The sequence below is a fragment of the Coregonus lavaretus genome (assembly GCF_964263955.1).
Source record: "Coregonus lavaretus genome assembly, chromosome: 22".
NCBI lineage: Eukaryota > Metazoa > Chordata > Actinopteri > Salmoniformes > Salmonidae > Coregonus > Coregonus lavaretus.
The window spans coordinates 509,022-524,021 of NC_140009.1; the positions used below are offsets into that span (position 1 = coordinate 509,022).

The 15,000-nt window shown below is 48.6% G+C and overlaps 1 protein-coding gene across 1 annotated transcript in view; it reads right to left on the reverse strand.

Annotated features, from left to right (window-relative positions):
* The window catches only part of LOC311149668 (HAUS augmin-like complex subunit 7), a 29,794-nt gene that overhangs the window by 7,016 nt on the left and 7,778 nt on the right, over nt 1–15,000 (reverse strand). The window contains exons 5-6 of the mRNA XM_084186871.1: nt 12,642–12,835; nt 11,489–11,603 (exon numbers count right to left, since the gene is read on the reverse strand). Of these exons, the coding sequence (XP_084042997.1) occupies nt 11,489–11,603; nt 12,642–12,835 (309 nt within the window). The remainder of the gene's footprint in view (nt 1–11,488; nt 11,604–12,641; nt 12,836–15,000) is intronic.

The window sequence follows — 15,000 nt, forward strand, 5'->3', positions numbered from 1 at the left end:
TTAAATTGAGATTTTGTGTCACTGATTTACACACCCCATGTCAAAAGTGGAATTATGTTTTTATAAATGTTTACAAATTAATTCAAAATGAAAAGCTGAAATGTCTTGAGTCAATAAGTGTTCAACCCCTTTGTTATGGCAAGCTGCGTTATGAAAGGTAAGCTTGGCTTCTTATATGGTGTTGAGTTAAGCTTAAACCATGTATTTAGATTGTAGGTAGGTATTGTAGTTTGGTATTATAGGTAGCTTACTCCGGTAGTTATTGAAGGTTATTGTAGGTAATTATTGTAGGTAAGGACTGTATTCGGTGGACCCCGGCGAAGCACGAGGCTAGCTTACCCACTACCTGGACCAACAACGCTAGCTAGCTAGAGGGTAGCTACCGGTAACTTTTAGCAACTGTGGGTAACTTTTAGCAACTGTGGTTAGCTGTTTCCAATGTTATTTCATGCTTGAGAGTACCTGTGATTGAGCCAGCTAGCTGCTACCATTCAGCTGTTTTTCTAACCTCATCCGAGGCATTAACGTTAGGTGGTTGGTAGCTGCTGTACTTAATTACAGCTACTGATAACAGTCTGCTGTAGCTTACAACAATTCTAATTTCTAAAGTGGAAGTTGGGAGAGTTTTATTCGGGTGGTTCAGTGAAACAACTATAGTTTCTGAGGTGGAAGTTGGGAGAGTTATATATTTATTTATTTTTTGGTGAGGGAGGCCTGCTCTCTCCTTTCCCTGATGTTCAGTTCATTTCATCCCGATCTCCTCTGCATTATTGTAGCCATTCCATCTGTTGCAGCCTGTCAACTATGCCTCTACCTATCCCTGTTCTCTCCTCTCTGCACAGGCTACACAAACGCCCCACACCGCGTGGCTGCTGCCTCTCTAACCTGGTGGTCCCTGCACGCACCCCACACCTGGAGTTCCAGGTCTCAGGCAGCCTCTGGAACTGCCGTTCTACTGCCAACAAAGCTGACTTCATCCCAGCCTATGCTACCCTCCAGTCCCTCGACTTCCTGGCGCTGACGGAAACATGGATTACCACTGAAAACACAGCTACTCCTACTGCTCTCTCCTCGTCTGACCATGTGTTCTCGCATACCCCGAGAGCATCTGGTCAGCGGGGTGGTGGCACAGGAATCCTCATCTCTCCCAAGTGGACATTCTCAATTTTTCCCCTAACCCATCTGTCTATCTCCTCATTTGAATTCCATGCTGTCACAGTCACTAGCCCATTTAAGCTTAATATCCTTGTCATCTATCGCCCTCCAGGTTCCCTTGGAGAGTTCATCAATGAGCTTGACGCCTTGATAAGTTCCTTTCCTGAGGATGGCTCACCCCTCACAGTTTTGGGGGATTTCAACCTCCCTATGTCCACATTTGACTCATTTCTCTCTGCCTCCTTCTTTCCACTTCTCTCCTCTTTTGACCTCACCCTCTCACCGTCCCCCCCTACTCACAAGGCAGGCAATACGCTTGACCTCATCTTCACTAGATGCTGCTCCTCTACTAATCTCACTGCAACTCCCCTCCATGTCTCCGACCACTACTTTGTTTCCTTTTCTCTCTCGCTCTCCTCCCACACTACTCACTCTGCCCCTACACAGATGGTAATGCGCCGCCGCAACCTTCGCTCTCTCTCTCCCACTACTCTCTCCTCTTCCATCCTATCATCTCTTCCCTCTGCTCAATCCTTCTCCCTCCAATCTCCTGATTCTGCCTCCTCAACCCTCCTCTCCTCCCTTTCTGCATCCTTTGACTCTCTGTGTCCCCTATCCTCCCGGCCGGCTCGGTCCTCCCCTCCAGCTCCGTGGCTTGATGACTCATTGCGAGCTCACAGAACAGAGCTCCGGGCAGCGGAGCGGAAATGGAAGAAAACTAAACTCCCTGCCGACCTGGCATCTTTTCACTCCCTCCTCTCTACATTTTCTTCATCTGTTTCTGCTGCTAAGGCCACTTTCTACCACTCTAAATTCCAAGCATCTGCCTCTAACCCTAGGAAGCTCTTTGCCACATTCTCCTCCCTGCTGAATCCCCCCCCCCTCCTCTCTCTCTGTGGATGACTTCGTCAACCACTTTGAAAAGAAGGTTGACGACATTCGATCCTCGTTTGTTAAGTCTAATGACACTGCTGGTCCTACTCACACTGCCCTACCCTATGCTTTGACTTCTTTCTCCCCTCTCTCTCCAGATAAAATCCTGCGACTTGTGACTGCAGGCCGCCCAACAACCTGCCCGCTTGACCCCATCCCCTCCTCTCTTCTCCAGACCATCTCCGGTGACCTTCTCCCCTACCTCACCTCGCTGATCAACTCATCCTTGACCGCTGGCCATGTCCCTTCCGTCTTCAAGAGAGCGAGAGTTGCTCCCCTTCTCAAGAAACCAACACTCGATCCCACTGATGTCAACAACTACAGACCAGTATCCCTTCTTTCTTTTCTTTCCAAAACTATTGAGCGTGCCGTCTTTAGCCAACTCTCTTGCTATCTCTCTCAGAATGACCTTCTTGATCCAAACCAGTCAGGTTTCAGGACTGGTCATTCAACTGAGACTGCTCTTCTCTGTGTCACGGAGGCTCTCCGCACTGCTAAAGCTAACTCTCTCTCCTCTGCTCTTGTCCTTCTAGACCTGTCTGCTGCCTTTGATACTGTGAACCATCAGATCCTCCTCTCCACCCTCTCCGAGCTGGGCATCTCCGGCGCGGCTCACTCCTGGATTGCGTCCTACCTGACCGGTCGCTCCTACCAAGTGGCGTGGCGAGAAGCTGTCTCCGCACCACGTGCTCTCACCACTGGTGTCCCCCAGGGCTCAGTTCTAGGCCCTCTCCTTTTCTCCCTATACACCAAGTCACTTGGCTCTGTCATATCCTCACATGGCCTCTCCTATCATTGCTACGCTGACGATACACAACTCATCTTCTCCTTTCCCCCTTCTGATAACCAGGTGGCGAATCGCATCTCTGCATGTCTGGCAGACATATCAGTATGGATGACGGATCACCACCTCAAGCTGAACCCTGGCAAGACGGAGCTGCTCTTCCTCCCGGGGAAGGACTGCCCGTTCCATGATCTCGCCATCACGGTTGACAACTCCGCTGTGTCCTCCTCCCAGAGTGCGAAGAGCCTAGGCGTGACCCTGGACAACACCCTGTCGTTCTCCGCCAACATCAAGGCGGTGACCCGCTCCTGCAGGTTCATGCTCTACAACATTCGGAGAGTACGACCCTGCCTTACACAGGAAGCGGCACAGGTCCTAATCCAGGCACTTGTCATCTCCCGTCTGGACTACTGCAACTCGCTGTTGGCTGGCCTCCCTGCCTGTGCCATTAAACCCCTACAACTCATCCAGAATGCCGCAGCCCGTCTGGTGTTCAACCTTCCCAAGTTCTCTCACGTCACCCCCCTCCTCCGCACACTCCACTGGCTTCCAGTTGAAGCTCGCATCCGCTACAAGACCATGGTGCTTGCCTATGGAGCAGTGAGGGGAACGGCACCTCTGTACCTTCGGGCTCTGATCAGTCCCTACACCCAAACGAGGGCATTGCGTTCATCCACCTCTGGCCTGCTGGCTCCCCTTCCTCTGCGGAAGCATAGTTCCCACTCAGCCCAGTCAAAACTGTTCGCTGCTCTGGCACCCCAATGGTGGAACAATCTCCCTCACGACGCCAGGACAGCGGAGTCACTCACCACCTTCCGGAGACATTTGAAACCCCACCTCTTTAAGGAATACCTGGGATAGGATAAAGTAATCCTTCTACCCCCCCCCCCCCAAAATTGTAAAGTGGTTATCCCACTGGCTATAGGGTGAACGCACCAATTGATGAGTCGCTCTGGATAAGAGCGTCTGCTAAATGACGTAAATGTGCCCTTGAGAAAGGCACTTAACCCTAATTGCTCCTGTAAGTCGCTCTGGATAAGAGCGTCTGCTAAATGACTAAAATGTAAATGTGATTTCTAAATGCTGTTAGTTCAGGAGTAAAAATGTGCTTAACAAGTCACATAATAAGTTGCAAGGACTCACTCTGTGTGCAATAATAGTGTTTAACATGATTTTTGAATGACTACCCCATCTCTGTACCCCACACATACAATTATCTGTAAGGTCCCTCAGTTGAGCAGTGAATTTCAAACACAGATTCAACTACAAAGACCAGGGAGGTTTTCCAATGCCTCGCAAAGAAGGGCACCTATTGGTAGATGGGTAAAAATAAAAATCAGATATTGAATATCCCTTTGAGCATGGTGAAGTTATTAATCACACTTTGGTGTATCAATACACCCAGTCACTACAAAGATACAGGCGTCCTTCCTAACTCAGTTCCGGGGAGGAAGGAAACCGCTCAGGGATTTCACCATGAGGCCAATGGTGACTTTAAAACAGAGTTTAATGGCTGTGATAGGAGAAAACTGAGGATGGATCAACAACATTGTAGTTAATATTAACCTAAATGACAGAGTGAAAAGAAGGACGCCTGTACAGAATACTAATATTCCAAAACATGCATCCGGTTTCCAATAAGGCACTAAAGTAAAACTGCAAAAATATTAACTTTATGTCCTGAATAAAAGCGTTATGTTTGGGGCAAATCCAACACAACACTGAGTACCACTCTTCATATTTTCAAGCATGGAGGTGGCTGCATCATGTTATGGGTATGCTTGTCATCGGCAAGGACTGGGGAGTTTTTCAGGATAAAAATAAACAATAGAGTTAAGCACAGGCAAAAACCTGGTTCAGTCTGCTTTCCACCAGACACTGAGATGAATTCACCTTTCAGCAGGACAATAACCTAAAACACAAGGCCAAATATACACTGGAGTGTTTACCAAGATGACATTGAATGTTGCTATGACAAGACTTGAAAATGGCTGTCTAGCAATGATCAACAACCAACTTGACAGAGCTTGAAGATTTTTTTAAATAATAATGTGAAAATATTGTACAGTCCAGGTGTGCAAACCTCTTAGAGACTTACCCAGAAAGACTCACAGCTGTAATCGCTGCCAAAGGTGATTCTAACATGTATTGACTCAGGGGGGTTGAATACTTATGTAAATTAGATTTCTGTATTTCAATTTCAATACATTTGCAAACATTTCTAAAATCATGTTCCACTGTCATTATGGGGTATTACGTTTCAAATCTATTTAATACATTTTGAATTCAGGCTGTAAAAACTAAAACGTGGAATAAGTCAAGGGGTCTGAAGGCGCTAAAACAAATCAGTCACCTCCATAATTATTGGCACCCTCGATAAAAATATGAAAAAGACTGTATAGAATAAATACAAATACTGAGCTACATTGTTTGACTATATAATTCCATACTAATACAAATGCACAGAGAAAGATTTTGTTTAAACAAGTAATCATTTTTATCTAAAAAAGGTGTCAAAATTATTGGTACCCCTACAAATTCTTATAGATAAAATAAAACAAACGTTCATCTCAGCTAAAAGGCGAACTGAACTGGAGAACCAACTTCTCTGGTTGAAAACGGCACGTGACATCGATATTAGTCAGAAACATTTATTACGGTGCCAAAATGTACTAAAAAGTGCAAGTAGGTTAATTTCGTCAGTATTGTCCAAAACTGAGTTGTGAGATTTGTGGACAAGAGTTTGTCAGGACCTAACGAGGGTTGGGTTTTGTCCATTTGCCCACTACCACGGGACGAACAGCTGTGATGATTGGGTTGGGTTTTGTCCATTTGCCCACTACCACGGGACGAACAGCTGTGATGATTGGGTTGGGTTTTGTCCATTTGCCCACTACCACGGGACGAACAGCTGTGTTTTGTCCATTTGCCCACTACCACGGGACGAACAGCTGTGATGATTGGGTTGGGTTTTGCCCACTACCACGGGACGAACAGCTGTGTTGATTGGGTTGGGTTTTGTCCATTTGCCCACTACCACGGGACGAACAGCTGTGTTGATTGGGTTGGGTTTTGTCCATTTGCCCACTACCACGGGACGAACAGCTGTGATGATTGGGTTGGGTTTTGTCCATTTGCCCACTACCACGGGACGAACAGCTGTGTTTTGTCCATTTGCCCACTACCACGGGACGAACAGCTGTGATGATTGGGTTGGGTTTTGCCCACTACCATGGGACGAACAGCTGTGTTGATTGGGTTGGGTTTTGTCCATTTGCCCACTACCACGGGACGAACAGCTGTGTTGATTGGGTTGGGTTTTGTCCATTTGCCCACTACCACGGGACGAACAGCTGTGATGATTGGGTTGGGTTTTGTCCATTTGCCCACTACCACGGGACGAACAGCTGTGTTGATTGGGTTGGGTTTTGTCCATTTGCCCACTACCACGGGACGAACAGCTGTGATGATTGGGTTGGGTTTTGTCCATTTGCCCACTACCACGGGACGAACAGCTGTGATGATTGGGTTGGGTTTTGTCCATTTGCCCACTACCACGGGACGAACAGCTGTGTTTTGTCCATTTGCCCACTACCACGGGACGAACAGCTGTGTTGATTGGGTTGGGTTTTGTCCATTTGCCCACTACCACGGGACGAACAGCTGTGTTGATTGGGTTGGGTTTTGTCCATTTGCCCACTACCACGGGACGAACAGCTGTGTTTTGTCCATTTGCCCACTACCACGGGACGAACAGCTGTGATGATTGGGTTGGGTTTTGCCCACTACCACGGGACGAACAGCTGTGTTGATTGGGTTGGGTTTTGTCCATTTGCCCACTACCACGGGACGAACAGCTGTGTTTTGTCCATTTGCCCACTACCACGGGACGAACAGCTGTGATGATTGGGTTGGGTTTTGCCCACTACCACGGGACGAACAGCTGTGTTGATTGGGTTGGGTTTTGTCCATTTGCCCACTACCACGGGACGAACAGCTGTGTTGATTGGGTTGGGTTTTGTCCATTTGCCCACTACCACGGGACGAACAGCTGTGATGATTGGGTTGGGTTTTGTCCATTTGCCCACTACCACGGGACGAACAGCTGTGATGATTGGGTTGGGTTTTGTCCATTTGCCCACTACCACGGGACGAACAGCTGTGTTGATTGGGTTGGGTTTTGTCCATTTGCCCACTACCACGGGACGAACAGCTGTGTTTTGTCCATTTGCCCACTACCACGGGACGAACAGCTGTGATGATTGGGTTGGGTTTTGCCCACTACCACGGGACGAACAGCTGTGTTGATTGGGTTGGGTTTTGTCCATTTGCCCACTACCACGGGACGAACAGCTGTGTTTTGTCCATTTGCCCACTACCACGGGACGAACAGCTGTGATGATTGGGTTGGGTTTTGCCCACTACCACGGGACGAACAGCTGTGTTGATTGGGTTGGGTTTTGTCCATTTGCCCACTACCACGGGACGAACAGCTGTGTTTTGTCCATTTGCCCACTACCACGGGACGAACAGCTGTGATGATTGGGTTGGGTTTTGCCCACTACCACGGGACGAACAGCTGTGTTGATTGGGTTGGGTTTTGTCCATTTGCCCACTACCACGGGACGAACAGCTGTGTTTTGTCCATTTGCCCACTACCACGGGACGAACAGCTGTGATGATTGGGTTGGGTTTTGCCCACTACCACGGGACGAACAGCTGTGTTGATTGGGTTGGGTTTTGCCCATTTGCCCACTACCACGGGACGAACAGCTGTGTTGATTGGGTTGGGTTTTGTCCATTTGCCCACTACCACGGGACGAACAGCTGTGATGATTGGGTTGGGTTTTGTCCATTTGCCCACTACCACGGGACGAACAGCTGTGTTGATTGGGTTGGGTTTTGTCCATTTGCCCACTACCACGGGACGAACAGCTGTGATGATTGGGTTGGGTTTTGTCCATTTGCCCACTACCACGGGACGAACAGCTGTGTTTTGTCCATTTGCCCACTACCACGGGACGAACAGCTGTGATGATTGGGTTGGGTTTTGTCCATTTGCCCACTACCACGGGACGAACAGCTGTGTTGATTGGGTTGGGTTTTGTCCATTTGCCCACTACCACGGGACGAACAGCTGTGTTTTGTCCATTTGCCCACTACCACGGGACGAACAGCTGTGATGATTGGGTTGGGTTTTGCCCACTACCACGGGACGAACAGCTGTGTTGATTGGGTTGGGTTTTGTCCATTTGCCCACTACCACGGGACGAACAGCTGTGTTTTGTCCATTTGCCCACTACCACGGGACGAACAGCTGTGTTGATTGGGTTGGGTTTTGTCCATTTGCCCACTACCACGGGACGAACAGCTGTGATGATTGGGTTGGGTTTTGTCCATTTGCCCACTACCACGGGACGAACAGCTGTGTTGATTGGGTTGGGTTTTGTCCATTTGCCCACTACCACGGGACGAACAGCTGTGATGATTGCTCTCTATCCAATGGCACAGACCGAGACAGACCTGCCCCCGCAGCTCAGACCGAGACAGACCTGCCCCCTCAGACCGAGACAGACCTGCCCCCGCAGCACAGACCGAGACAGACCTGCCCCCGCAGCTCAGACCGAGACAGACCTGCCCCCGCAGCACAGACCGAGACAGACCTGCCCCCTCAGACCGAGACAGACCTGCCCCCGCAGCACAGACCGAGACAGACCTGCCCCCTCAGCTCAGACCGAGACAGACCTGCCCCCTCAGCTCAGACCGAGACAGACCTGCCCCCTCAGCTCAGACCGAGACAGACCTGCCCCCTCAGCTCAGACCGAGACAGACCTGCCCCCTCAGCTCAGACCGAGACAGACCTGCCCCCTCAGCTCAGACCGAGACAGACCTGCCCCCGCAGCTCAGACCGAGACAGACCTGCCCCCTCAGCTCAGACCGAGACAGACCTGCCAACCAGACAACACATTTCACATTTCTTTTAAAATGGTGCTACTAAAACCTCCTCTGCCAAAACGTCCAAATGAATGAATTACACTATCCAATTACAGGATGAATTACACTATCCAATTACAGGATGAATTACATATCCAATTACAGGATGAATTACACTATCCAATTACAGGATGAATTACACTATCCAATTACAGGATGAATTACACTATCCAATTACAGGATGAATTACACTATCCAATTACAGGATGAATTACACTATCCAATTACAGGATGAATTACACTATCCAATTACAGGATGAATTACACTATCCAATTACAGGATGAATTACACTATCCAATTACAGGATTTCTTGAGTTATCTTAGATTCATTCTGACTATTTTGAGGAAGTACTACTGCCTTCCTTCATATGGTGTCTCATAAGGGACAACCTGCCACACCGAACCACACCCCCAAGACTGAGATCTCGTTTTTCTGAATGAGCAACAGAAAAAACCACACGGCGAATCAGTGCGTTCTGTCGCTCTTTAAGGAACTGGCCTTCCATGGCTTCCTGTTTCACTGGAGTATAAAAATGAGGTAACACACAAAAAGGGTACAAAATACCAGCTAAAAAAAACTATACATACCACTTACCACTATTAGGGCAATAATGAATAAGTTTAAAACTCCTGGAACAGAGGTCAACCTGCCTGGTAGAGGGTGCATGTGTATATTGTCCCCACAGGGAGGAAGATAGTTCAGGTGGCAAAGAAAAGTCCAAGGGGCCACAGTTGGAGAATAACAGAACTTGGTCGTATCTTGGGGTCACCAAGTCTCCAAAACAACAATTAGACGCCACCCCCACGCCAATAAAAAAAAAAAAAATGCAATAAGCTCGTTGGAAGGGTTGCCAGAAAAAAAGCTTTTATTAAGAGCAACCAACAAAATAAACGCCTGGAGTTCGGTAAACGGCATCAGCCAGGGGTGTCAAACATAGGCATCGGCCAGGGGTGTCAAACATAGGCACTGGAACCAGGTCAGATGAGAGGAAAATGGAGCTCTGGCCAGGGGTGGGTTTGGCATTGAAAGAATGATGCATAATCAGAGAAGTACGTCATTAATGTTATATTATGGGGCTGTTTACCTTCCACTGGTCCTGGGGCCAAGGTTAAGGTCAACGGCATCATGAACTTAACCCACTACCAGGACATTGTAGCCAAAGACCTGGTTGCCTCTGCAAGGAGGCTGAAAATTGACTGCAAGTGGATCTTCCAGCAAGACAATAACTCCAAGCACACATCGAAATCCACCAAGAAATGCTTAATTGACCACAAAATCAACATATTGCAATGGCCATCTCAGTCTCCGGACTTGAACCCATTGAAAACCTGTGGTTTGAATTGAAGATGGAAGTCCATAAGCGCAGAGGAAGGATATCAAGGATCTGGAAGGATTCTGTATGGAGGAGTGGTCTAAGATCCCTTCCCAATGTGTTCTCCAATCTCATACAACATTACAGAAAAGGCTCAATGCCGTTATCGTTGCAAGGGGAGGGTGCACAAAGTATTGAAAACAAGGGTGCCAATAATTTAGGCACCTATCATTTTGAGGTAAACATTTTTTGCTCATCTTTATCAAGGGTGCCAATAATTTGAGGTGACTGTATGTCATTCCAACTTCCCTCCTGGATTACCAGACAGACAGACAGACAGACAGACAGACAGACAGACAGACAGACAGACAGACAGACAGACAGACAGACAGACAGACAGACAGACAGACAGACAGACAGACAGACAGACAGACAGACAGACAGACAGACAGACAGACAGACAGACAGACAGACAGACAGACAGACAGACAGACAGACAGACAGACAGACAGACAGACAGACAGACAGACAGACAGACAGACAGACAGACAGACAGACAGACAGACAGACAGACAGACAGACAGACAGACAGACAGACAGACAGACAGACAGACAGACAGACAGACAGACAGACAGACAGACAGACAGACAGACAGACAGACAGACAGACAGACAGACAGACAGACAGACAGACAGACAGACAGACAGACAGACAGACAGACAGACAGACAGACAGACAGACAGACAGACAGACAGACAGACAGACAGACAGACAGACAGACAGACAGACAGACAGACAGACAGACAGACAGACAGACAGACAGACAGACAGACAGACAGACAGACAGACAGACAGACAGACAGACAGACAGACAGACAGACAGACAGACAGACAGACAGACAGACAGACAGACAGACAGACAGACAGACAGACAGACAGACAGACAGACAGACAGACAGACAGACAGACAGACAGACAGACAGACAGACAGACAGACAGACAGACAGACAGACAGACAGACAGACAGACAGACAGACAGACAGACAGACAGACAGACAGACAGACAGACAGACAGACAGACAGACAGACAGACAGACAGACAGACAGACAGACAGACAGACAGACAGACAGACAGACAGACAGACAGACAGACAGACAGACAGACAGACAGACAGACAGACAGACAGACAGACAGACAGACAGACAGACAGACAGACAGACAGACAGACAGACAGACAGACAGACAGACAGACAGACAGACAGACAGACAGACAGACAGACCGACCGACCGACCGACCGACCCTCACCTGGTCCTTCAGCTGTTCCAGGGCGGTTTGAGTGGACTCCAGCAGGGCTGTGACATCAGCAACCTCCTTGCCCGTCGGCCTGCTGGGTAGTGACCTCTGACCCTTCCTGGCACCCCTGGAGAAAGAGGTCAGGTGGGTTAGTACTGGGCCAGTGAGTGTAGGGGTGAGTGTGTCCCTGATATCAGAGGGCCAGGGGGTGAGTGTAGGGGTGAGTGTGTCCCTGATATCAGAGGGCCAGGGGGTGAGTGTAGGGGTGAGTGTGTCCCTGATATCAGAGGGCCAGGGGGTGAGTGTGTCCCTGATATCAGAGGGCCAGGGGGTGAGTGTAGGGGTGAGTGTGGGGGTGAGTGTGTACCTGATATCAGAGGGCCAGGGGGTGAGTGTAGGGGTGAGTGTGTCCCTGATATCAGAGGGCCAGGGGGTGAGTGTAGGGGTGAGTGTGTCCCTGATATCAGAGGGCCAGGGGGTGAGTGTGGGGGTGAGTGTGTCCCTGATATCAGAGGGCCAGGGGGTGAGTGTGGGGGTGAGTGTGTCCCTGATATCAGAGGGCCAGGGGGTGAGTGTGTCCCTGATATCAGAGGGCCAGGGGGTGAGTGTAGGGGTGAGTGTGTCCCTGATATCAGAGGGCCAGGGGGTGAGTGTGGGGGTGAGTGTGTCCCTGATATCAGAGGGCCAGGGGGTGAGTGTAGGGGTGAGTGTGTCCCTGATATCAGAGGGCCAGGGGGTGAGTGTAGGGGTGAGTATGTCCCTGATATCAGAGGGCCAGGGGGTGAGTGTAGGGGTGAGTGTGTCCCTGATATCAGAGGGCCAGGGGGTGAGTATGTCCCTGATATCAGAGGGCCAGGGGGTGAGTGTAGGGGTGAGTGTGTCCCTGATATCAGAGGGCCAGGGGGTGAGTGTAGGGGTGAGTGTGTCCCTGATATCAGAGGGCCAGGGGGTGAGTGTAGGGGTGAGTGTGTCCCTGATATCAAAGGGCCAGGGGGTGAGTGTGGGGGTGAGTGTGTCCCTGATATCAAAGGGCCAGGGGGTGAGTGTAGGGGTGAGTGTGTCCCTGATATCAGAGGGCCAGGGGGTGAGTGTAGGGGTGAGTGCGTACCTTATATCAGAGGGCCAGGGGGTGAGTGTAGGGGTGAGTGTAGGGGTGAGTGTGTACCTGATATCAGAGGGCCAGGGGGTGAGTGTAGGGGTGAGTGCGTGTGTCAGGTGAGGCAGAGCTTCAGGACAGAAGAGTTCCTTCAGTAGGCCCTCTCCTCCGGCCCTGCTGTCCCCACTAGACTCCATGGAGCCAGGCACTAGAGTTAGCAGCTGCTCCAGGAAACACAGCTGGCGCAGGGGACAGGCCCGGCCCTGAGAGAGGAGGGACACAGCCTGTTAGAATACAGCAGAACAACACGTACAGTTGAAGTCGGAAGTTTACGTACACTTAGGTTGGAGTCATTAAATCTCGTTTTTCAACCACTCCACACATTTCTTGTTAACAAACTATAGTTTTGGCAAGTTGGTTAGGATATCTACTTTGTGCATGACACAAGCCATTTTTCCAACAATTGTTTACAGACAGATTATTTCACTGTATCACAATTCCAGTGGGTCAGAAGTTCACATACACTAAGTTGACTGTGCCTTTAAACAGCTTGGAATATTCCAGAAAATGATGTCATGGCTTTAGAAGCTTCTGATAGGCTAATTGACATCATTTGAGTCAATTGGAGGTGTACCTGTGGATGTATTTCAAGGCCTACCTTCAAACTCAGTGCCTCTTTGCTTGACATCATGGGAAAATCAAAAGAAATCAGCCAAGGAAAAAAATGGTAGACCTCCACAAGTCTGGTTCATTCTTGGGAGCAATTTCCAAACGCCTGAAGGCACCACGTTAATCTGTACAAACAATAGTACGCAAGTATAAACACCATGGGACCATGCAGCCGTCATACCGCTCAGGAAGGAGATGCGTTCTGTCTCCAAGAGATGAACGTACTTTGGTGCGAAAAGTACAAGTCAATCCAAGAACAACAGCAAAGGACCTTGTGAAGATGCTGGAGGAAACAGGTACAGAAGTATCTATATCCACAGTAAAACGAGTCCTATATCGACATAACCTGAAAGGCCGCTCAGCAAGGAAGAAGCCACTGCTCCAAAACCGCCATAAAAAAGCCGGACTTCGGTTTGCAACTGGACATGGGGACAAAGATCGTACTTTTTGGAGAATATCCTCTGGTCTGATGAAACAAAAATAGAACTGTTTGGCCATAATGACCATCTTTATGTTTGGAGGAAAAAGGGGGTTGGCTTGCAAGCCGAAGAGCACCATCCCAACTGTGAAGCACGGGGGTGGCAGCATCATGCTGTGGGGGTGCTTTGCTGCAGGAGGGACTGGCGCACTTCACAAAATAGATGGCATCATGAGGAAGGACAATTATGTGGATATATTGAAGCAACATCAAGACATCAGTCAGGAAGTTAAAGCTTGGTCGCAAATGGGTCTTCCAAATGGACAATGACCCCAAGCATACTTCCAAAGTTGTGGCAAAATGGCTTAAGAACAACAAAGTCAAGGTATTGGAGTGGCCATCACAAAGCCCTGACCTCAATCCTATAGAAAATCTGTGGGCAGAACTGAAAAAGCGTGTGCGAACAAGGAGGCCTACAAACCTGATTCAGTTACACCAGCTCTGTCAGGAGGAATGGGCCAATATTCACCCAAATTATTGTGGGAAGCTTGTGAAAGGCTACCCGAAACGTTTCACCCAAGTTAAATAATTTAAAGGCAATGCTACCAAATACTAATTGAGTGTATGTAAACTTCTGACCCACTTGTGATGAAATAAATAAAAGCTGAAATAAATCATTCTCTCTACTATTACTCTGACATTTCACATTCTTAAAATAAAGTGGTGATCCTAACTGACCTAAGACAGTGTATTTGTACTAGGATTAAATGTCAGGAATTGTGAAAAACTGAGTTTAAATGTATTTGGCTAAGGTGTATGTAAACTTCCGACTTCAACTGTATGAACTGGGTGCAGTTGCAATATACTGTAGAGATAGCCTGCAGAGCTCTATCATACTATCCAGGTCTGTGCCCAAACAGTTTGAGCTTCTACTTCTAAAAATCCACCTTTCCAGAAATAAGTCTCTCAACAGACCCCCCTCAGCCCCGAGCTGTGCCCTGGACACCATATGTGAATGTATTGCCCCCCATCTATCCTCAGAGTTCGTACTGCTTGGTGACCTAAACTGGGATATGCTTAACACCCCGGCCATCCTACAATCTAAACTAGATGCCCTCAATCTCACACAAATTATCAAGGAACCTACCAGGTACAACCCTAAATCCATAAACATGGGCACCCTCATAGATATCATCCTGACTAATTTACCCTCTAAATACACCTCCGCTGTCTTCAACCAGGATCTCAGCGATCACTGCCTTATTGCCAGCGTCCGTAATGGGTCCGCGGTCAAACGACCACCCCTCATCACTGTCAAATGCTCCCTAAAACACTTTAGCG